Source organism: Osmerus eperlanus, chromosome 2 (assembly GCF_963692335.1).
Source record: "Osmerus eperlanus chromosome 2, fOsmEpe2.1, whole genome shotgun sequence".
NCBI lineage: Eukaryota > Metazoa > Chordata > Actinopteri > Osmeriformes > Osmeridae > Osmerus > Osmerus eperlanus.
Window position 1 is genome coordinate 25,148,830 of NC_085019.1, and position 22,685 is coordinate 25,171,514.

Genomic DNA, 22,685 nt, shown 5'->3' on the forward strand with positions numbered 1-22,685 from the left:
AATAGTACAATGAGTAACGTAATACAACAACAATAATTCAAAACTGTTTGGGATTGATTCATGCAAATGCTAATTCCAGTTTCACCCACAGTACCACAAGGCCAGATCCTGAGACAGTGTTTCTCACATTTGACGCATTTGGTCAAATTTTTGAAACCACAGCACAGAACTTCCTCCCAGGGGTATGGGAGTGGGAGGTTAGTCTGTTAACTTCTTTATTTGTCCCTAGGGACATTTTTCTTGGACACAACCCATCATTTCACACCCTGCTTATATCCTGAGTTTAGTGATGAGGGATGAAAGAGGTTTTTTTTTTTCATATGCCTTTATAGGTATATTTTCCTGTATTTAACTGGAGCATCTACCTGATGTGAGTTGTTTGCATTCTGAATCCAGGACAAGGGGAGGGCTCAGCAAAAATGTTCAGTCAGAGGGGTTACAATTGGCAGGTCTCCGTGTTCTGGTGATATATTGGAGTAACAAAATGCCTTTACAATGACTTCAGTTTCCCTCACAATTTAAACTATAAACACATTTCTGTTTGAAAAGATGTCTTCATCATCTTCACGTTCACAGCCGTCTGATTACAAGGCGAAGGTGTAAAGCTTATAAATATGGTGACACCTTGCGGAGGCTTTGAGCATAGAGGAAAATTATTAATCCTGAATCTCTTTGACATAATCACTGATGAAATATATTAATATAGCCCATATAAATGGTGTACAGTCCTGCTATTTGGCCGTATAGCTGATAACGTGCAGAGAAAGCTTTGATTGATTGAATGTCCGTGAAGATCTGATTAATCCACATTTTTGCGTCAATTCCGATTCCACATAGCTCTACCAATGAAGTAATGACGGCAACTTAATAATTAAAAAAAAAAAGAGTTTAACCACAAGTGTTAAAGTAGCTAATGTCCGAAAAACCCACTTTAGCCAAATGTTTTCCCGATAGATAGATCGCATGTTGCTTTTTATGTAGCACATTCAATTTTTAGGCTGACTGGATCACGACGCCAGTTTCCCTTGGCTGTGTAACTAACTAGCTACTGTAGCTGTCATTCAAAGTTAGCGCTAAACAGGTGGCTAGCGAAGATGAATGTCCCTAAAACTGGATACCGGGTCTTCTCTGCAAACTCCACCGCCGCATGCACAGAACTAGCCAAAAGGATTACAGAGTATGTATTGTATGTTTCTTAGATATACTACCGTATATAGAAATATGGTACTGATAAATAACCAGCTAGTCTAACGTTGCTGGCTAGCGGGGGAGTTGCCATCTGTGTGGTATCAGGCTAAGCTAACCCTTTTGGCTAGGCTAACCTATCTATGCTAGTATGTATAGACTAGCTTTATAAGCTAGCTAGGACAAAAGTTCTGGGGAGTTGAAACAGAAACGAGTTATTATTTATTTATTTTCGGCACCAATTGCATACAAGCAAAATTACCTAGCTAGCTATCTACATGGGCTAGCAGGGAGCAAAACTTATCAGCTAGCACTAGCCAGCGTAATGGAAAGCGCTTCAGCGTGAGTTAAACTAGCTATGTAACTAACTGGCAGTGTAAGATATTATGTGCCTGTTCAGTGGAAAGCTGGGAAGTATGAGTGCCAGAGAGAGGCAGAATATGGTGCATGTTTACCACGCAGCCCTGTATGGGGCATGTTTACCACGCAGCCCTGTGCGGGTCATGTTTACCACGCAGCCCTGTGCGGGGCATGTTTACCACACAGCCCTGTGTGGTGCATGTTTACCACGCAGCCCTGTGCGGGGCATGTTTACCACACAGCCCTGTGGTGGAGTGTGGTGTCTACATGGTCACACAGCTTGAGCATGGAAACATTACATTCACAAACGGACACACACTCTTAGCTGGTAGTAGCTTTTTCTGACCAAATCCTTCCTGATGAAGATAAGTTATGTTGGAGGCTTATTTAATGATTTATGTGTTTACATGTTTTCAGACGTCTGGGAGTGGAGTTGGGCAAATCTGTGGTGTTCCAGGAGTCCAACAGAGGTGTGTTTAAGCAGTCTGGTCACACACACCTGAAAACCCAACCCTTTTATAATGTCTGATACAGACATGTGCCTGCATCTTCAGGAGCAACAGTAAGGGTCATTGCCTTATAACCGTATAACCCCCCTCCAATTACAGAGACAAGAGTGGATGTAAAAGAGTCTGTACGTGGCCAGACCATCTTCATCATTCAGACCATTCCCAGGTCAGGCCTCGCTCGCCTCAGCCTGCTATGACCTGACTGCTGCTGGGTCGGAGCAGGGCGGAGGCTACAGACGCCAGACCGACAGCACACAGAAAAGGCGCCAGACAGACATCACTACAGACAGACAGAGAGCAGCACAGACAGACATCACTACAGACAGACAGAGAGCAGCACAGACAGACATCACTACAGAGAGCAGCACAGACAGACATCACTACAGACAGCAGCACAGACAGACAGCACTACATACAGACAGACAGACAGACAGCACTACATACAGACAGACAGCAGCACAGACAGACATACAGCAGTACAGACAGACAGCAGCACAGACAGCAGTACAGACAGCAGCACAGACAGACAGCAGCACATACATCTTATAAACATTTTATGAATACTAATATCGTTTTTATTACCTGACCAGCTGCAGGGGGGCTGGTGCTCCCTGCAGCTGGTCAGAATGATGAACAATTACAGAGTGGGGAGTTGTTTAATTGTTGTGTTTTCCTGAGCAGAGATGTAAACACCGCCATCATGGAGCTGCTAGTCATGGCGTACGCCCTAAAGACCTCCTGTGCTAAGAACATCATTGGAGTCATCCCCTACTTTCCCTACAGCAAACAGTGTAAAATGAGGAAGAGGGGCTCCATTGTTTGCAAACTGCTAGCTTCCATGCTAGCCAAAGCAGGTAAAGATAGCTTGTGGAGCTAGGTGTCCGGGTGTTAAGCTAGGTGTTAGGGTTAACACTTACAAAAAGAATAATGGGATAAAGACTATCTCCCTTAATAAGATACACTCACATACACTCACATACACACACATACACACACACATACACAGGTGTCCGGGTGTTAAGCTAGGTGTTAGGGTTAACACTTACAAAAAGAATAATGGGATAAAGACTATCTCCCTTAATAAGAAACACTCACATACACTCACATACACACACATACACACACATACACAGGTGTCCGGGTGTTAAGCTAGGTGTTAGGGTTAACACTTACAAAAAAGATGTTTACTTCAAGTTTAATTTGTAAGTATACTTAAGTATAAAAAGTATACTATTATCATGGTACTTAAAGTATAAATGAATTGGCCCACTTTTTAGGTAATTTAGTACACTTTAAAGTACACTTATAGTGTATTTGAAGTTTACTCTGAATACTGTAAAGTAGCCTGTGTAGTGCACTTTTAGTTTATGCACTATACTTCCTAAAGTACTTCAAAGTATACATTTGAATACTCTAAAGTAACCTGTGTAGTGCACTTTCAGTTCATGAAGTATACTTCTTAAAGTACTTCAAAGTATATCTTTCAAGTGCACTTTCAATTAATGTAGGTTCTTCAAGAAGTCAACTTAACCCTCGTGCTGCCTTCGGGTCACATGACCCAAAGGTTCATAACGAACCATCGTTGTGTTTACCCAATTTTACCCAATACAAAAACAAATTAAAATAATTTTCTTTTAACCTTTGCAATGTGGGGGGTCTGAGACAGCCCAACGGTTAAAAGAAAATGCTTCACTTTGTCTTTGTATGCGGTAAATCTGTCGCAATACGACGGTGGGTCACAATGACTGATGGGTCAGAATGACCCGAAGATAACACAAGGGTTAATAAATGTCCATTTACTATAATTTACTAATATATTTAAATGTTTAGGGGCCCCTCAAACACCGCTGATCTTGCGTCACTTGACAAGAACGGGGCCCTCGCCAAGTGACACTGCAGATTATTAGCTGAAAGACGCTAATTACTTCGTATGCACTCATGTCGTAAAAATCCAGCTCTTCTGATCAAACGTAACAGTCATTTAACTCATGGTTACAATGGTAAACCAGCACAACAATGACAATTACCACGCAACAAAACACTACATTCTAAGCAGACACATTTAACGCAAAATTCCTTCTGTGACGCAAGATCGGCGGCATTGGAGGGGTCCCTAAACATTTAAATATATTAGTAAATCATAGTAATGGACATTTATTAAGTTTACTTCTTGAAGTAGGCTACTTACATTAATTGAAAGTGCACTTGAAAGTATTCCAAAGTATACTTTGAGGTACTTTAGGAAGTATACTTCATGAACTGAAAGTGCACTACACAGGCTACTTTACAGTATTCAAAAGTAAACCTCAAATACAGTATTCAAAAGTAAACCTCAAATACACTAGTGTTTAATGTGTACTTTAAAGTGTACAAAATTACCTAAAAAGTGGGGAAATTCAGTTTACTTAGTACAAAAATAGTATATAAATAAGTACCATGGGTTACCATGGTACCATGATAATAGTATACTTTTTATACTTAATTATACTTACAAATTAAACTTGAAGTATACTTCTTTTTCTTTTGGAGGCTTTTGAACTTTCAGACAATGATTCCCCATGCTTGTTCAACTTCCACCCATACAAGAAGTCTATCAAACACTTTGGGGCAGATAAGCAGGATTTGCTTCTCAGGAAAAACAGACACATTGCCTATGTGATGTGACCAAGTTTGACCTAATATTCACGTAACAATGTCGTCAATATTTTGCCTCTGTCTCCTTCTGTCTCCTTGTCTCCTTCTGTCTCCTGTTCTCTTCTCTGTTGTTTGAGCAGGTCTCACCCACATCATCACCATGGACCTACACCAGAAGGAGATTCAGGGGTTCTTCAGCTTTCCTGTCGACAACCTGCGAGCCTCACCCTTTCTGCTTCAATATATACAAGAGGAGGTAATCACACACACACACCAAGCATACACACACACCACACACACACACCACACATGGCACACCACACATAGCACACACACATGGCACACACACCACACATGGCACACACACCACACATGGCACACACACCACAGATGGCACACACACCACAGATGGCACACACACCACACATGGCACACACACACCACACATGGCACACACACCACACTTAGCACACACACCACACATGGCACACACACCACACATTATGGAATACATTTATATTTACATTTATTCATTTAGCAGACGCTTTTATCCAAAGCGACTTCCAAGAGAGAGCTTTACAAAAAGGTCAATGATCATAAACAACGAGATGGCCCCAACATTGCGTGTAGCCAAAACATGAAGCATACATTGTGAAAAAGCAATGGGTAGAACCAGAAGAGCATATAGTTAAACAAATTAGAATTAAACAGCATGATCCTCGAAAGTGCTAGACTGTACCTGCAGGAAAGCAAGCAACAATAATATAATTCACAGCGAGTACAAGTAGTTAACTCAGTTACAACTAACCAACAAGAGCAACACGTCCCTCAATAATTGTCATTGTGTTCCTGGAGGAAGCTAACATTTGATCCAACAAATCTTCCTTAAGTGCTGGTGTACTCCCGGAACAAGTATGTCTTTAGCCTTTTCTTGAAGGTGGAGAGAGACAGTCAGTATCTCTGATGGAGGTGGCGAGATGATTCCACCATTGGGGGGCCAAACAAGAGAAGAGCTTGGGTTGGGAGCGGGCGCTCTTGAGAGGTGGGGCCACCAGACGGTTGTCAGAAGAAGACCGTAGGTGGCGGGTGGGGGTGTAAGGCTGGACGAGAGACTTTATGTAGTCAGGTGAAGTCCTGTTCACCGCTCGGAACGTCAGTACCAGGGTCTTGAATCTGATGCGGGCCGTGATGGGTAGCCAGTGGAGGGAGATGAAGAGCGGGGTGACATGGGAGCGTCTGGGTAGGTTGAAGACAAGGTGTGCTGTTGCGCATGCTGGGAGACCGGCGAGCAGCAAGTTACAGTAGTCCAACTTGGAGAGGACAAGTTTTTGGACTAGCAGCTGGGTGGAATGCTCAGACAGGTATCTCCTGATCTTCTGGATGTTGTAGAGGGTGAATTTACACGACCGGGAGACTGCAGCAATGTGGGCCGTGAGGGTGAGCTTGTCATCTATGGTAACCCTGAGGTTCCTGGCAGAGGATGAAGGGGTCAACGTCGCGGATCCCAGGATGATTGAGAGATCGTGGGAGATGGAGGGTTTGGCTGGGATGATGAGAAGTTCAGTTTTGGCGAGGTTCAGCTGGAGGTGGTGCTTGGTCATCGTGGCGGAGATGTCTGTGAGGCAGGCCGCGATTCTAGCTGAGATCCCTGGCACAGTCGGGGGGAACGACAGGTACAGCTGCGTGTTGTCAGCGTAGCAGTGTTAGGAGAAGCCATGGGAGGTGATGATTGGTCCAAGTGAGATGGTGTACAGGGAGAAGAGGAGGGCTCCTAGGACAGAGCCCTGTGGGACACCGGTGGAGGTGACCTTGTAGGATCTTCCCAACAGGTAGGATGAGATCCACTGAAGTGCAGTGCCAGAGATGCCCATCTCAGAAAGTCTAGAGAGCAGGATCTGGTGGTTGACCGTGTCAAATGCTGCAGATAGGTCCAGCAAAATGATGACGGATGACCTTGAAGGAGCTCTGGCAGACTGGAGGGCAGTAGTGATTGACAGGAAGGCAGTTTCTGTGGAGTGGCCAGTCTTGAAGCCTGATTGGTTGGGGTCTAGTAGGTTGTTCTGATAGAGAAAGTTGGAAAGTTGATTAGATACAGCTCGTTCAATTGTTTTTGAAAAGAAAGGTAGCAGTGGAATAACGATATGAACTCTTTGTTTTCTTTCTTCTTGTCAGGTTCCTGATTACAGAAATGCCATCATTGTTGCCAAGTCTCCCTCAGCAGCTAAGAGGTACCACAGCATTCACACACGCTCGGTACCTGAGAGTGACAGACTATACCTCTACCAGACTACAGACTAGTGTTGTCACAATACCAGTGTTCGACCAGGTGGTTGAAACCCGGAACCCCTGTTCCCCCTGTGCTCTCAGTGTAAGAGACTGTTGTGAAGATTAAACTTGTTATCCATAATGATAAACATAAAATAATGAATTAAACAACTTTTCTAGGTGCGCTTCTAAGGAGTAAATCTTAGTGCGTAACTGAGATGAGTAGCCGAAATAACACCGACTAGCCTGCTTATCGTGTTGTGCAAAAGGCTTTAGTTTATTTGTGCCTGCAACAAAACATACGGTTGTTAAAAACGACACACACACACAATAATAACATTAATAACAATAAACTAAAACATAAACGACCGTCCGAACAAGAGAATGCTCCTGAAAAGCTAGGCGTTAGTACTGTAAATTACAGTAGGTTACACTAGACGCATTAGAATTAGTTGTGTTTCAGACTCTGAAAACAACGACACAAGAATTAGCGTACATCTGACTGAGCAATAAAACTTCTGGGGGAAAAAACTGTCTATACCTTAAAACCTGTATTTGTATTTAAGCCAAATTCACTAACAAGTAACAAGAAATGTACCTAATACTGATGGAAAGTACGATAAGCTAACACACTCAATGTTATAAATCACATACAGCTCAACCTAGCAACAGTAGAAAACATCATGGTTTCGTGCACTCGCCCTCAAGAGGGAACAGGGGAACTGAATTCTGCAAACACCAGCCGCATGTTGCAGAGCAGGCCATGACATCACACGCTGGTCCATGACATCACACGCTGGTCCATGACATCACACGCTGGTCTGTGACATCACACGCTGGTCCGTGACATCACGCCTGTTTCAGCTCATGAAAGTACCAGTTTTTCTTAATGCCAGTATTGTACAATTTCTAAAAAGCCAGTACCCCGGTACGGTACCGGTATACCGTGCAACATTACTGCAGACCTCTAGGAGGGTGACATGTAGACCAGACTACAGACTATATATCGACTCAATATTGTGAGCGAAAGGACAGAAGAGACAGAAAAGTACGAATATGAGTGTGGCTCAGGGAGACAATGAAATCATGGAGATTGAAGAGGAAACATTAGTAGCCAAAGGGTTCCTCGACCAGCGTGGAAGTACTTTGGCTTTAAACCAACAGATGTTGCTCAGGCTAATGCACATGTAAAACGTGCCGTATGGTGGTACAGCGCGTAAGAGGCAATACAACCAGCCTTTTTTCTCACCTCAAAAACCACCACAAGACACTGCGATGAGTGCACAGTAATATCCGAATAAAAATCTGCCACAGTTACACCTGAGCTAGCAAAGCAAACATCGCTAGCGAGTGCTTTTGCTAGTGGTACTAACTACGACAAGAGCTCCAAGAGACATAACAAAATCACTAATGCTGTCACATACTATTTGGCCAAAGATATGATGCCCATTTATACAGTCGATAAATAAGGCTCAAGAAGCTTATGTATGAACTGGATAAAAGATACCAAATCCCGTCCCGCACGTATTTCTCACCGGTAGACTAGTTATCCCGCAGCTATACAAACAGTGCAGAAAGCCGGTGCAGGCACAGTTTGAAATCGGACAAATTGAACATTTAAACCAGTTATGTCCTTCTAGTTCTCTCTGGTGTCAGTTAGGTGTTAAACCAGCTATGGTTGACATGCTAGTTTTCTTGAATCGTAATCTGTAGCCTCTACCAGTGAATTGATGTGGAAAGTGCCCCCTGCCTTCTAAAGGCTACACTTGTGTTTCTGATACAATTTTCTTATTACTTGTTAAACATGTCCTGTTCTGTGGACATGGTCTTTATTTATTCTTTTTATACATGTCCTGTTCTGTAGACATGCTATTTATTTATCATTATTTGTTATACTGTACCACCAGCAAAACATGTCCTGTGTTGTAGACATGGTCTTTATTTATTCAGGTTGTACTGTCAGTTTAAATAAACCCTTGTGTTGTACGAAAACTTGTTGTTTTGATATTCTATTTTGATGTGTTTTCCCATAACTTTTGTGTGTTTATATATGTTTAAGAATATCAAAATTTAATATCGATATCACAATATTCATGCTCAATATCGCAGTATGACATTTTGTCAATATCGTGCAACCCTACTACAGACCTCTAGGAGGGTGACAGGTAGACCAGACTACAGACCTCTAGGAGGGTGACAGGTAGACCAGACTACAGACCTCTAGGAGGGTGACAGGTAGACCAGACTACAGACCTCTAGGAGGGGGACATGTAGACCAGACTACAGACCTCTAGGAGGGTGACAGGTAGACCAGACTACAGACCTCTAGGAGGGTGACAGGTAGACCAGACTACAGACCTCTAGGAGGGTGACAGGTAGACCAGACTACAGACCTCTAGGAGGGTGGCAGGTAGACCAGACTACAGACCTCTAGGAGGGGGACATGTAGACCAGACTACAGACCTCTAGGAGGGTGACAGGTAGACCAGACTACAGACCACTAGGAGGGGGACATGTAGACCAGACTACAGACCTCTAGGAGGGTGACAGGTAGACCAGACTACAGACCTCTAGGAGGGTGACAGGTAGACCAGACTACAGACCTCTAGGAGGGTGGCAGGTAGACCAGACTACAGACCTCTAGGAGGGTGACAGGTAGACCAGACTACAGACCTCTAGGAGGGGGACATGTAGACCAGACTACAGACCTCTAGGAGGGTGACAGGTAGACCAGACTACAGACCTCTAGGAGGGTGACAGGTAGACCAGACTACAGACCTCTAGGAGGGGGACATGTAGACCAGACTACAGACCTCTAGGAGGGGGACATGTAGACCAGACTACAGACCTCTAGGAGGGGGACATGTAGACCAGACTACAGACCTCTAGGAGGGTGACAGGTAGACCAGACTACAGACCTCTAGGAGGGTGACAGGTAGACCAGACTACAGACCTCTAGGAGGGGGACATGTAGACCAGACTACAGACCTCTAGGAGGGTGACAGGTAGACCAGACTACAGACCTCTAGGAGGGTGACAGGTAGACCAGACTACAGACCTCTAGGAGGGTGACAGGTAGACCAGACTACAGACCTCTATGAGGGTGGCAGGTAGACCAGACTACAGACCTCTAGGAGGGTGACAGGTAGACCAGACTACAGACCTCTAGGAGGGTGACAGGTAGACCAGACTACAGACCTCTAGGAGGGGGACATGTAGACCAGACTACAGACCTCTAGGAGGGTGACAGGTAGACCAGACTACAGACCACTAGGAGGGGGACATGTAGACCAGACTACAGACCTCTAGGAGGGGGACATGTAGACCAGACTACAGACCTCTAGGAGGGTGGCAGGTAGACCAGACTACAGACCTCTAGGAGGGGGACATGTAGACCAGACTACAGACCTCTAGGAGGGTGACAGGTAGACCAGACTACAGACCTCTAGGAGGGTGGCAGGTAGACCAGACTACAGACCTCTAGGAGGGGGACATGTAGACCAGACTACAGACCTCTAGGAGGGTGACAGGTAGACCAGACTACAGACCTCTAGGAGGGTGGCAGGTAGACCAGACTACAGGCCTCTAGGAGGGTGACAGGTAGACCAGACTACAGACCTCTAGGAGGGTGACAGGTAGACCAGACTACAGACCTCTAGGAGGGTGGCAGGTAGACCAGACTACAGGCCTCTAGGAGGGTGACATGTAGACCAGACTACAGACCTCTAGGAGGGTGACAGGTAGACCAGACTACAGACCTCTAGGAGGGTGACAGGTAGACCAGCTGTGTATTTGCAGCTGTGTATCTGCAACTCAGATGAGAGGGTTAGGGTAAGTCATCTAGAACATAATCTATATTGTCCTGGCCTGTGCAGATGAAGGCTTAGGGTTAGTATAGATAAAGATGGCCTGTGCAGGTTTAATAATTAAATATATAACCAACCACGCCTCTCCTCTCATCCCCTCCCGTCCTCTCTCCCCCCCTCTCTCTTCTCTCCCCCTTCGTCTTCTCCCCCCCTCTCTCCCCCCCTCCCCCCCCTCCCCCCCTCTCCTCTCTCCCCCTTCGTCTTCTCCTCTCCCCCCCTCTCTCCCCCCCTCTCTCCCCCTCCCGTCCTCTCCCCTCACGTTCTCTCTCCCCCTCCCGTCCTCTCTCCCCCCCCTACCATCCTCTCTCCCCCTCCCGTCCTCTCTCCTCTCTCCCCCTCCCGTTCTCTCCCCTCCCGTCCTCTCTCCCCCTCCCCCCCTCTCTCCCCCCTCCCGTCCTCTCTCCCCCTCCCGTCCTCTCTCCCCCCCTCCCGTCCTCTCTCCCCCTCCCGTTCTCTCCCCTCCTGTCCTCTCTCCCCCCCTCCCCCCCTCTCTCCCCCTCTCCCCCTCCCGTCCTCTCCCCTCACGTTCTCTCTCCCCCTCCCGTCCTCTCTCCCCCTCCCGTCCTCTCCCCTCCCGTCCTCTCTCCCCCTCCCGTCCTCTCCCCCCCCCCTCCCGTCCTCTCTCCCCCTCCCGTCCTCTCTCCCCCTCCTGTTCTCTCCCCTCCCGTCCTCTCTCCCCCCCTCCCGTCCTCTCTCCCCCCCCCGTCCTCTCTCCCCCTCCCGTCCTCTCTCCCCCCCCCGTCCTCTCTCCCCCTCCCGTCCTCTCCCCTCACGTTCTCTCTCCCCCAGGGCTCAGTCGTATGCGGAGCGTCTGCGTCTGGGTTTGGCTGTGATGCATGGAGAGGCCCAGTGTTCTGAGTCTGACATGGCTGACGGCCGACACTCCCCTCCCTGTGTTCGTAACACCTCTGGTCATCCAGGTCTCGACCTGCCCCGTAAGTGTTTTAGCAGAGTGTGTGTGTATATGTATGTATTCGTGTGTATATTTCAGCAGTGGGTGTATGCCTGTAAGTGTTTTAGCTACATTGTAACAACCACAATGTGAGAGGGGAGAGAGTGTGGTGAGCTTACAAGAATTTTTCAGATCCTGACACTAATCCCCTATATTTTCTTACTTACACTATATTTACACCACTGACATCAACACCACTAACATGACATCATGTCATGTCATCTCCCTCTCGAGATGTCGCTCCCGGCTTTTGTGCACCAGTCCGCTGATTGAAGTTTCAGCCTTGTGGCTTGGAACACTGGATCCCTGGTGCTGGGAGGGCTTGGAACACTGGATCCCTGGTGCTGGGAGGGCTTGGAACACTGAATCCCTGGTGCTGGGAGGGCTTGGAACACTGAATCCCTGGTGCTGGGAGGGCTTGGAACACTGAATCCCTGGTGCTGGGAGGGCTTGGAACACTGGATCCCTGGTGCTGGGAGGGCTTGGAACACTGGATCCCTGGTGCTGGGAGGGCTTGGAACACTGGATCCCTGGTGCTGGGAGGGCTTGGAACACTGGATCCTTTGTGCTGGGAGGGCTTGGAACACTGGATCCCTGGTGCTGGGAGGGCTTGGAACACTGGATCACTGGTGCTGGGAGGGCTTGGAACACTGGATCCCTTGTGCTGGGAGGGCTTGGAACACTGGATCCCTGGTGCTGGGAGGGCTTGGAACACTGGATCCCTGGTGCTGGGAGGGCTTGGAACACTGGATCACTGGTGCTGGGAGGGCTTGGAACACTGGATCCCTGGTGCTGGGAGGGCTTGGAACACTGGATCACTGGTGCTGGGAGGGCTTGGAACACTGGATCCCTGGTGCTGGGAGGGCTTGGAACACTGGATCCCTGGTGCTGGGAGCGCTCTGGATCTCTGGGACTGACGGACTGAAGTCAAGCAGACTACAGGCAGACTTTAGTGTGGATGGTATCAGTAACCTTTTGATTTGTCATCCTGTACTGGAAAGGGTGAATCCTGATTCACCTCTAGGTTACCCAGTCTAACTCAGTTCTCAGCCAGACTAACCCTCTCTCGAAGCTCAGAACAATCTCCTGGTCTTGACCTCATCTCTGTGTCTGGGAAGCATGTTTTGCTGTGTACTGTGGGTGTGTGTGTGTGTGTGTGTGTGTGTGTGTGTGTGTGTGTGTGTATTTGCACAGTCTGTAGTTAACGTGGTGTTTTATCTGTTGGTGATAGCAGGCAAACAGCAGGCTCCATTCCCTGGCATAGAGCTCCCAAGTACGACTGCTGTTCTACTACAGCCCCTTATACTGCTCTATAACCAGTCTGATTCCCCTGTTATAATGGATCTTTAAACAGTCTGATTCCCTGTTATAATGGATCTTCAACCAGTCTGATTCCCCTGTTATAATGGATCTTTAACCAGTCTGATTTCCTGTTATAATGGATCTTTAACCAGTCTGATTCCCCTTTATAACTGCTATATGGTTTTAACTGCTGTTTAACCAGACTGCTCCCTAATTATGAACACACTGGTCCCCTGTTATAACCAGACTGATTCCCTGTTATACCTCCTCTTTATCCAGACTGGTCCCCTGTTATAACCAGACTGATTCCCTGTTATACCTGCTCTTTATCCAGACTGGTCCCCTGTTATAACCAGACTGATTCTCTGTTATAACTGCTCTTTATCCAGACTGGTCCCCTGTTATAACCAGACTGATTCCATGTTATAACTGCTCTTTATCCAGATTGGTCCCCTGTTATAACCAGACTGATTCCCTGTTATACCTGCTCTTTATCCAGACTGGTCCCCTGTTATAACCAGACTGATTCCCTGTTATAACTGCTCTTTATCCAGACTGCCCCCCTGTTATAACCAGACTGATTCCCTGTTTTAACTGCTCTTTAACCAGACTGGTACCTTCTGATGGTTTCTCTACACCTGCATGAAGTGATGGAGGGGTTGGATAAATCTAGTAGTAGTCTGGAGTGTTTAGGGTTAGTGTGAGCAAGGGGTTGGGTTAGTGTGAGATACAGCAGCAGTCCTAGTCTGGTCAAACTCTCTTTAGACTGCATCTTAAACTAAACTGAATTTAAATGAACTAATTTAATGTTAGTGAAAAGACACAGAGATTCCTGACTCAAAGCTTTCCGACTGAGCTCTCAGGCTGCTTTCTAAGCTGGTCCAACACCTCCTTTACTGGCTTTCTGTTCTGATCATCTGCCTAAAGGAACCATCACAGTATAGACACATGCTTCTGTAGTGTTCTGGACTCATCTTGGCCATCAACATGTCACACAGCCCTATGGACCTGTCCTGACCTGTTGCATGTCACGATAGCATTGTAAAGCATACAGTTCAATACCTATCTTAGGATAGTTAAGAAAGTGACAGATTAACCTGAACAGGATACTTACAACAGTGACTGATTTGAGAATCATTGGTAGAGGGTGTGTTAGTTGGGATGGTTAGGTGTGGGTTAGTTTACTATGTGAGTATGAGTTGGTGTACTAGGTGGGTATGGGTTAGTGTAGTAGACGGGTTTGTTTACTCTTAGTTTTGACCAGCCATATTCTGTGACTTAAGTCAAGTTGAAATGTTTGAAACCAGGAAAATCAGAAAGGGTAGGATTAGGGTAGGATACTCAATTAATATTATTGCTGCATTGGAGCGGCTGGATCAATGCAGCACGATGAGTTGTGTAACGGATTCGGCGTGATGGGGTGAACATTTCCAAAACCGCCACCAAGGGGCATCTCAGACCAGATTATGTATCAGGCCTACAAAGTGCAACATTCAGGAGGAGATTTGAACCTGCAGTTCTACCACTGACCATCTCAGATCTTGTTACTGGTGATTGAAACACTCAGGCTTGACATTGTAGGATAGAAAGGATGGTTATAAAGTAACAACTTCAAAACCATGGTATTATTTACATCAGTTTATTCATATTAATTGTTGTTGTGACACTATCTCCTTGGGGGTTTCCAGAAAGCGGGTTTAACAAACTGTAAGCCTAACCCTGAACTCTGAGTTGATTTACCATAACATGGGAAACACTGAATTTTCGGTTCCATAACAGCCATTTTGAATTGCTTAAATCAACTCGGAGTATGTCCACTCTGAGTTAAGCGTGGGCATGAGGACTATAAAAAGCCAACATCAATGCAACTCCAATACTAGGATTCACCATGGCACCCGGCGACAAAAAACATCCTCTTACTTCACCCCACTTCAGTTAGAAGTGTTAATACGTGTTTATGGTGAATCTGAGCACATATTGCGGAAAAAAGCAACATTTCACTGTAGCAGCGAATGAGAGACAATTTGCGTTGGAGACAATTGTCTCCAATACATACAATGCATACATTTGAATGCATTAGCCAGTCCATACATTCAACATTAAACCACGCTGTCCGTTAATATTACAGTTGAAAAAGTGGTGGAATGTAATTGAATAAAATAGCATGTTCACATAAGTGCATCCCACAGGGCAGAATCTTAAAATAAAATATAAAAACATACTATGAACAGGTAAGGCATATTTTGCTTAGGCATATATCTAGTGATTGTAGCCTACGTCACCTTGGTTTAAATTATATTTGACATGATCCAAAATAAATATCAGTAAGTGCCTGTTTCAACTTGTAGTAGCAATAACCCTGAACAGAATGCTTTTCATCACAGGATGATGATGATTATGATGATGAAGAGACATGAGCAGTGTAGATGAGCAGTATAGCTGTGTAGATGAGCAGTATAGCTTTGTAGATGAGCGGTATAGCAGTGTAGATGAGCAGTATAGCTGTGTAGATGAGCAGTATAGCAGTGTAGATGAGCGGTATAGCAGTGTAGATGAGCAGTATAGCTGTGTAGATGAGCAGTAAAGCAGTGTAGATGAGCAGTATAGCTGTGTAGATGAGCGGTATAGCTGTGTAGATGAGCTGTGTAGATGAGCAGTATAGCAGTGTCGATGAGCAGTATAGCTGTGTAGATGAGCAGTATAGCAGTGTAGATGAGCAGTATAGCAGTGTAGATGAGAGGTATAGCAGTGTAGATGAGCGGTATAGCAGTGTAGATGAGCGGTATAGCAGTGTAGATGAGCGGTATAGCTGTGTAGATGAGCGGTATAGCTGTGTAGATGAGCGGTATAGCAGTGTAGATGAGCGGTATAGCAGTGTAGATGAGCAGTATAGCTGTGTAGATGAGCAGTATAGCAGTGTAGATGAGCAGTATAGCTGTGTAGATGAGCAGTATAGCAGTGTAGATGAGCAGTATAGCTGTGTAGATGAGCAGTATAGCAGTGTAGATGAGCAGTGTAGATGAGCAGTATAGCTGTGTAGATGAGCGGTATAGCAGTGTAGATGAGCAGTATAGCTGTGTAGATGAGCAGTATAGCAGTGTAGATGAGCAATATAGCATTGTAGGGTTACTCTCATCGTTTGGTGCCCTGAGTGCACCCTAACCCGTGTAAATGAGCAGTATAGCAGTGTAGGGTTAGGGTTACTCTCAGCATTTGGTGCCCTCTGAGTGCACGTCCACCGTGTGTAATATTAGTGATGTAATGGCTGAGAATGTTGCAAACATAAATTAAATTATTATTATAATTCACTTAGGTATTCATCTGGGAATTAAGCACATCTAATCGCTGTCTTATAATCCTCTCCTGACTTAAGGCTAAGCAAATTTAATTTAGTTTGAGATTGGTCGGCTGAACCAGGGAAGGACACCCCATGCCTGCCAACTGTATCAGGCTCAGGTAGAAATGCAGAGTTTGTTAAGGAAAACCTGCTAGCGAGCAGTTTAGGTTCACAGATTCAGTTACCATGGACACTGACCCACAGTTTGTGTAACCTGTCTTTCTGGAATGGTTATATCTCTTCCCTGTCCCAGCCCTCCAGGCGATCATTGTGTTGCTGTGATGAAAGTCCAGTCTTTTGATTGGATATGTTGAGAGAATGCCAGTCATTTTGAGTTTGCATGGCATGTGCTGTCATGAGATAAGCCTTCCAGTAGCATGGCATGTGCTGTCATGAGATAAGCCTTCCCCAGTAGCATGGCATGTGCTGTCATGAGATAAGCCTTCCAGTAGCATGGCATGTGCTGTCATGAGATAATCCTCCAGTAGCATGGCATGTGCTGTCATGAGATAAGCCTTCCAGTAGCATGGCATGTGCTGTCATGAGATAAGCCTTCCAGTAGCATGGCATGTGCTGTCATGAGATAAGCCTTCCAGTAGCATGGCATGTGCTGTCATGAGATAAGCCTTCCAGTAGCATGGCATGTGCTGTCATGAGATAAGCCTTCCAGTAGCATGGCATGTGCTGTCATGAGATAAGCCTCCAGTAGCATGGCATGTGCTGTCATGAGATAAGCCTTCCAGTAGCATGGCATGTGCTGTCATGAGATAAGCCTTCCAGTAGCATGGCATGTGCTGTCATGAGATAAGCCTTCCAGTAGCATGGCATGTGCTGTCATGAGATAAGCCTTCCAGTAGCATGGCATGTGCTGTCATGAGATAAGCCTTCCAGTAGCATGGCATGTGCTGTCATGAGATAAGCCTCCAGTAGCATGGCATGTGCTGTCATGAGATAAGCCTCCAGTAGCATGGCATGTGCTGTCATGAGATAAGCCTTCCAGTAGCATGGCATGTGCTGTCATGAGATAAGCCTTCCAGTAGCATGGCATGTGCTGTCATGAGATAAGCCTCCAGTAGCATGGCATGTGCTGTCATGAGATAAGCCTCCAGTAGACCTGTCGTCTTGTACGGGTAGGAGGATAGAATGGTGGAAAATGTCTAAAACAAGTAGACAGATGTGTTTAGTGACTTGAAATAGTAAGCATGTTTTACGGTGTAGAAGAGGTATGGGGATTCCTCACATCTGTTAGCTGTTATACTGGTCAGGATTAAACAGTGAAAAGGAGATCAAAAAACTATTTGGATGCAACTCAACTCAAATGAACCCATTTGACCCTGCTGAGGTGTGTGTGTGTCTCACCTCATGGCTCTCAGTGCAGTCTTTGTGTCGCTGTGCTGTCAGTCCCAGCAGTAACCCTCCCCTTCCTCTGCAGTGATGATGGCCAAGGAGAAGCCCCCCATCACAGTGGTGGGAGACGTGGGAGGCAGAATCGCCATCATCGTGGTGAGTAACTCTGGATGGTTCACCTGCTGTTCACCTGTCTTCAGGCCAGGGTCAGTAAGAGTCAGGGTCAGGTCAGTGAGTCAGAAGAGCAGTATAGCAGTGTAGATGAGCTGTGTAGATGAGCAGTGTAGATGAGCAGTATAGCAGTGTAGATGAGCTGTGTAGATGAGCAGTATAGCAGTGTAGATGAGCTGTGTAGATGAGCAGTATAGCAGTGTAGATGAGCTGTGTAGATGAGCAGTATAGCAGTGTAGATGAGCTGTGTAGATGAGCAGTGTAGATGAGCAGTATAGCAGTGTAGATGAGCTGTGTAGATGAGCAGTTTAGCAGTGTAGATGAGCAGTATAGCAGTGTAGAAGAGCAGTATAGCAGTGTAGAAGAGCAGTATAGCAGTGAAGAAGAGCAGTATAGCAGTGTAGATGAGCAGTATAGCTGTGTAGAAGAGCAGTATAGCAGTGTAGATGAGCAGTATAGCAGTGAAGAAGAGCAGTAGCGCAGTGTAGATGAGCAGTATAGCAGTGAAGAAGAGCAGTAGCGCAGTGTAGATGAGCAGTATAGCAGTGTAGAATAGCAGTATAGCAGTGTAGATGAGCAGTATAGCTGTGTAAATGAGCAGTGTAGCAGTGTAGCTGAGCAGTGTAGAAGAGCAGTATAGCAGTGTAGATGAGCAGTATAGCAGTGTAGATGAGCAGTATAGCAGTGTAGATGAGCAGTATAGCAGTGTAGAAGAGCAGTATAGCAGTGTAGAAGAGCAGTATAGCAGTATAGCAGTGCAGAAGAGCAGTATAGCAGTGTAGATGAGCAGTATAGCAGTGTAGAAGAGCAGTATAGCAGTATAGCAGTGCAGAAGAGCAGTATAGCAGTGTAGATGAGCAGTATAGCAGTGTAGAAGAGCAGTATAGCAGTGTAGATGAGCAGTATAGCAGTGTAGATGAGCAGTATAGCAGTGTAGATGAGCAGTATAGCAGTGTAGATGAGCAGTATAGCAGTGTAGATGAGCAGTATAGCAGTGTAGATGAGCAGTATAGCAGTGTAGATGAGCAGTATAGCAGTGTAGAAGAGCAGTATAGCAGTGTAGATGAGCAGTATAGCAGTGTAGAAGAGCAGTATAGCAGTATAGCAGTGCAGAAGAGCAGTATAGCAGTGTAGAAGAGCAGTATAGCAGTGTAGATGAGCAGTATAGCAGTGTAGAAGAGCAGTATAGCAGTGCAGAAGAGCAGTATAGCAGTGTAGATGAGCAGTATAGCAGTGTAGATGAGCAGTATAGCAGTGCAGAAGAGCAGTATAGCAGTGTAGATGAGCAGTATAGCAGTGTAAAAGAGCAGTATAGCAGTGTAGATGAGCAGTATAGCAGTGTAGATGAGCAGTGTAAATGAGCAGTATAGCAGTGTAAATTAGCAGTATACCAGTGTAGATGAGCAGTATAGCAGTGTAGAAGAGCAGTATAGCAGTGTAGATGAGCAGTATAGCAGTGCAGAAGAGCAGTATAGCAGTGTAGATGAGCAGTATAGCAGTGTAGATGAGCAGTAGCAGTGTAGAAGAGCAGTATAGCAGTGTAAATTAGCAGTATAGCAGTGTAGATGAGCAGTATAGCAGTGTAGATGAGCAGTGTAAATGAGCAGTATAGCAGTGTAAATGAGCAGTATATCAGTTAGTTCCCTACATCAGTATATAGCAGTATGGCTCCCTACATTATTATATAAGAGTATGGCTCCCTACATCAGCCCAAAGAGGTGATTCATAAGCTGATGCTGTGTTCCTCAGGATGACATCATCGATGATGTGGAGGACTTTGTGGCAGCAGCAGAGATCCTGAAGGAGAGAGGAGCCTACAAAATTTACATCATGGCCACACATGGCCTGCTGTCTGCCGACGCGCCCAGGCTCATAGAGGAGTCTGCGATAGACGAGGTACCTGGAGGGGCCTTTGAGTCACAGTGTGTGTATGAGTTCACTGCAATGTGTGTGATTTTGGTAGAATATTTTCAGTATAATATGTATGTGTGTGTTTAGTAGAATGTGTGGGTCCCTTATTCCTCTCTGCTATCCTCTTCTCAACTCCCTTATTCTCTATTGGCCTGATGCTCTACTCTTCTATATTCGCCTGATGCTCTACTATACTCTTCTATGCTGTCCTCTATTCCCTGTTCTACTGCACTGCGCTCCGGTTTACTCTACTGTTCTCTACTGTCTTCTACTGTGCTATCCTCTCCTTTCCTCTCTACTGTGTTCTCTGCTTTACTCTTTTCTACTGCACTGTACTCTAACCCTAACCCTCCTCCTTTCCTCCCAGGTGGTGGTGACTAACACTGTGCCCCATGAGGTGCAGAAGCTTCAGTGTCCTAAGATCAAGACTGTAGATGTGAGCATGATCCTTGCAGAGGCCATCAGGCGCATCCACAATGGAGAGTCCATGGCCTACCTGTTCAGGAACATCACCGTAGATGACTAGACCTCGCACACTCATGGACTCATCTCAGTGGTCTCTTCTGGTCTCCTGTTTGGGCTCAGGCTGAATGCACTGGAGGAAGAACCTCACAGCTTCTCTTGCTATTCTTCTTTAGAAGAATAGCAAGGTGAAAAGAATGAAAACAAAAAGGTTTTGATTTAAGTTAGGACTATAGACATTCTCTCCCTGCTCCCTCCCTCCTTCCACCTCTCCCTGCTCTCTCCATCCATTCCGACAGAAATGGAACTTTGAGTTGATGGGATGAAACAAAAAAGTGTTAGCACTCCTGATTGAACACTTCAGTATTTGAATGCAATCAGGTAAATGTTGTTCTTTAACCCTCCCTGTCATCTTCATAGTTGTGATGCCTTGTACATCCTCTACTCTTATCTTCTGCCCCGCCAACCCTTCTCTCCTCCAAACCCTCCTCCCATACTCCTCACCCCTTTGTCCTCCTCCCTAACCCTCCTCCTTAACTCTTTCCCTCCTTTCCTCCCCTCTTAACTCTCCTGTATAAATCGGAGAGGCCAGACAGAGGGTTAAGAATGAATGAATATTCAGCCATGTTGTTTAACAATGTTTCCCTATTGTAAAACATTTCAATGTAATCCACTGATGTCCTGTTGGGAAACGAGCCCTTGTTTCTGCCCACCAATGAATTTATCATAATCTTAGTATCCCAGCAACTTCATTATCCTTGTCACTTATTGCAGTCGGTCAACTGTCACTTGTGAAAGTCTTTATGTAAATATACTTTATGCAATAAGCTGTCTGTGTATTTCTGAATGGATTTAATGTGTTCCATTAAATGGATCTTGTATCAAAACTGTTATAGTTCACTCTTGTATCCCCTACTACAATGTTTTATTCTCTCTACAGTATTTCTACCAGCATTAAAATGCACATCCCAAACATGGGGATACAGGTAAGGTTGGTGATCAGGGGCCAGACATATCAAACGTAAGTAAATTAATCTGTAAAGTATGCATACGGAGAAAACGGGAATCCTCTGTAAGAAATGTTTTTCTCCGATTGCGTACACGACCGATATCATACTTTTGTCTTGTTGAGAGCTTGTCCACACCCCGTCACCTCCCATATTTGACCTCATATGGTTGTTGAAACGCCCATACTTTGTCAGGTTTCTCAAAAAGCTTTTCAAGTAACCCATTGTGAACAGTGAATGATTCTTAATAAGAACTAGCGTCATGCCGTCATCTCAAGAGTGGATGGCTGAGGAGTACAGATCAAGAGTGGATGGCTGAGGAGTACAGATCAAGAGTGGATGGTTGTGGAGTACGGTGATCAGGGGTGCATGGGGGGTCATGTAGATTTTTCACACATTTACCCCTGTAGGGTGTTAAATATTGTCCAAACAACCAAAACTAAATCCCCTATGTTTGAAGGAAGATGGGAAAATGAATGTAGTGTATTAAAATGAACCAAATAATGCCCATTTGCTGCTAGTTCACCACAGCACGATACGATACTCGCTGTGCAACAGCACATCTATGCACGTTGTATCCATGCGTCGTTGCTAACGTGTGCTGATGTTGTGACGTAGGCTAGCACTGAGTTCCCTTTGTTGACAAAAGGCACTTTTTGCCACAAAAACGTTGTAACCTCCTAAACCCTGCAACGGAGCGTGAATAAATACAAGCAACTCAATCGCTAACAAGACGAAACTTTTGACACCGACGTTGTCTATGTAGTCCAAATATTGACAGATCCTTAGGGGTGGGAAAATAAATAAAAATAATAAGAAAAATATATGTGAGAGAACAAAGGTTGTGCTCAAGCTCTTGAGCACACCCAATGAAAGCGGCAGATGATGGATGGATGGATGGATGGAGAGAGAAAGCAAGAGGTGAGGAAGGAGGAATAGCAATGCTACAGTCAGTTACGCAATGAGATGTGAGAGCCATCAAGTAGAGACTCTGTCCAGAAACTTCAGATTTTAGCATATGAGCGGTGGGGGCAGGCCAGGGTGACACCCAGCCTTACAGTTTCAAAACTTGGTTTCAAAACCGCGTTTCTTTTGTGCTGCTCGTGGGATACTTACAACATTTCTATGAATTCTTGAGAGGGCCAGTGAGGTGTTTTTTTGGGTGAAAGTGGCCTGGGTTTTTGGGGTGAAAGTGGCCTGGGTTTTTGGGGTGAAAGTGGCCTGGGTTTTTGGGGTGAAAGTAGCCTGGTTTGGCTGAAAGTGGCCTGGTTTGTTATTTATTACATATCATGACTGAGTTTGTTTGCGCAAAAGAACTTCAGTCACCTTGTTTATTTAGCCCACCATTACAAAACAAATGTGTATCACTGCACTAGC

The 22,685-nt window shown here is 45.5% G+C and overlaps 1 protein-coding gene across 1 annotated transcript; it reads left to right on the forward strand.

The window, feature by feature from the left end:
* Positions 1-947: 947 nt before the first annotated feature.
* Positions 948-21,182, forward strand: LOC134015784 (phosphoribosyl pyrophosphate synthase-associated protein 1). The gene is made up of 10 exons (XM_062455320.1): positions 948-1,177; positions 1,963-2,015; positions 2,154-2,220; positions 2,736-2,908; positions 4,829-4,944; positions 6,861-6,916; positions 11,609-11,754; positions 17,843-17,913; positions 19,678-19,824; positions 20,207-21,182. Exons 1-10 carry the CDS (start codon positions 1,095-1,097, stop codon positions 20,363-20,365), a joined length of 1,071 nt encoding a protein of 356 aa, XP_062311304.1. The 5' UTR covers positions 948-1,094; the 3' UTR covers positions 20,366-21,182.
* Positions 21,183-22,685: the final 1,503 nt, after the last annotated feature.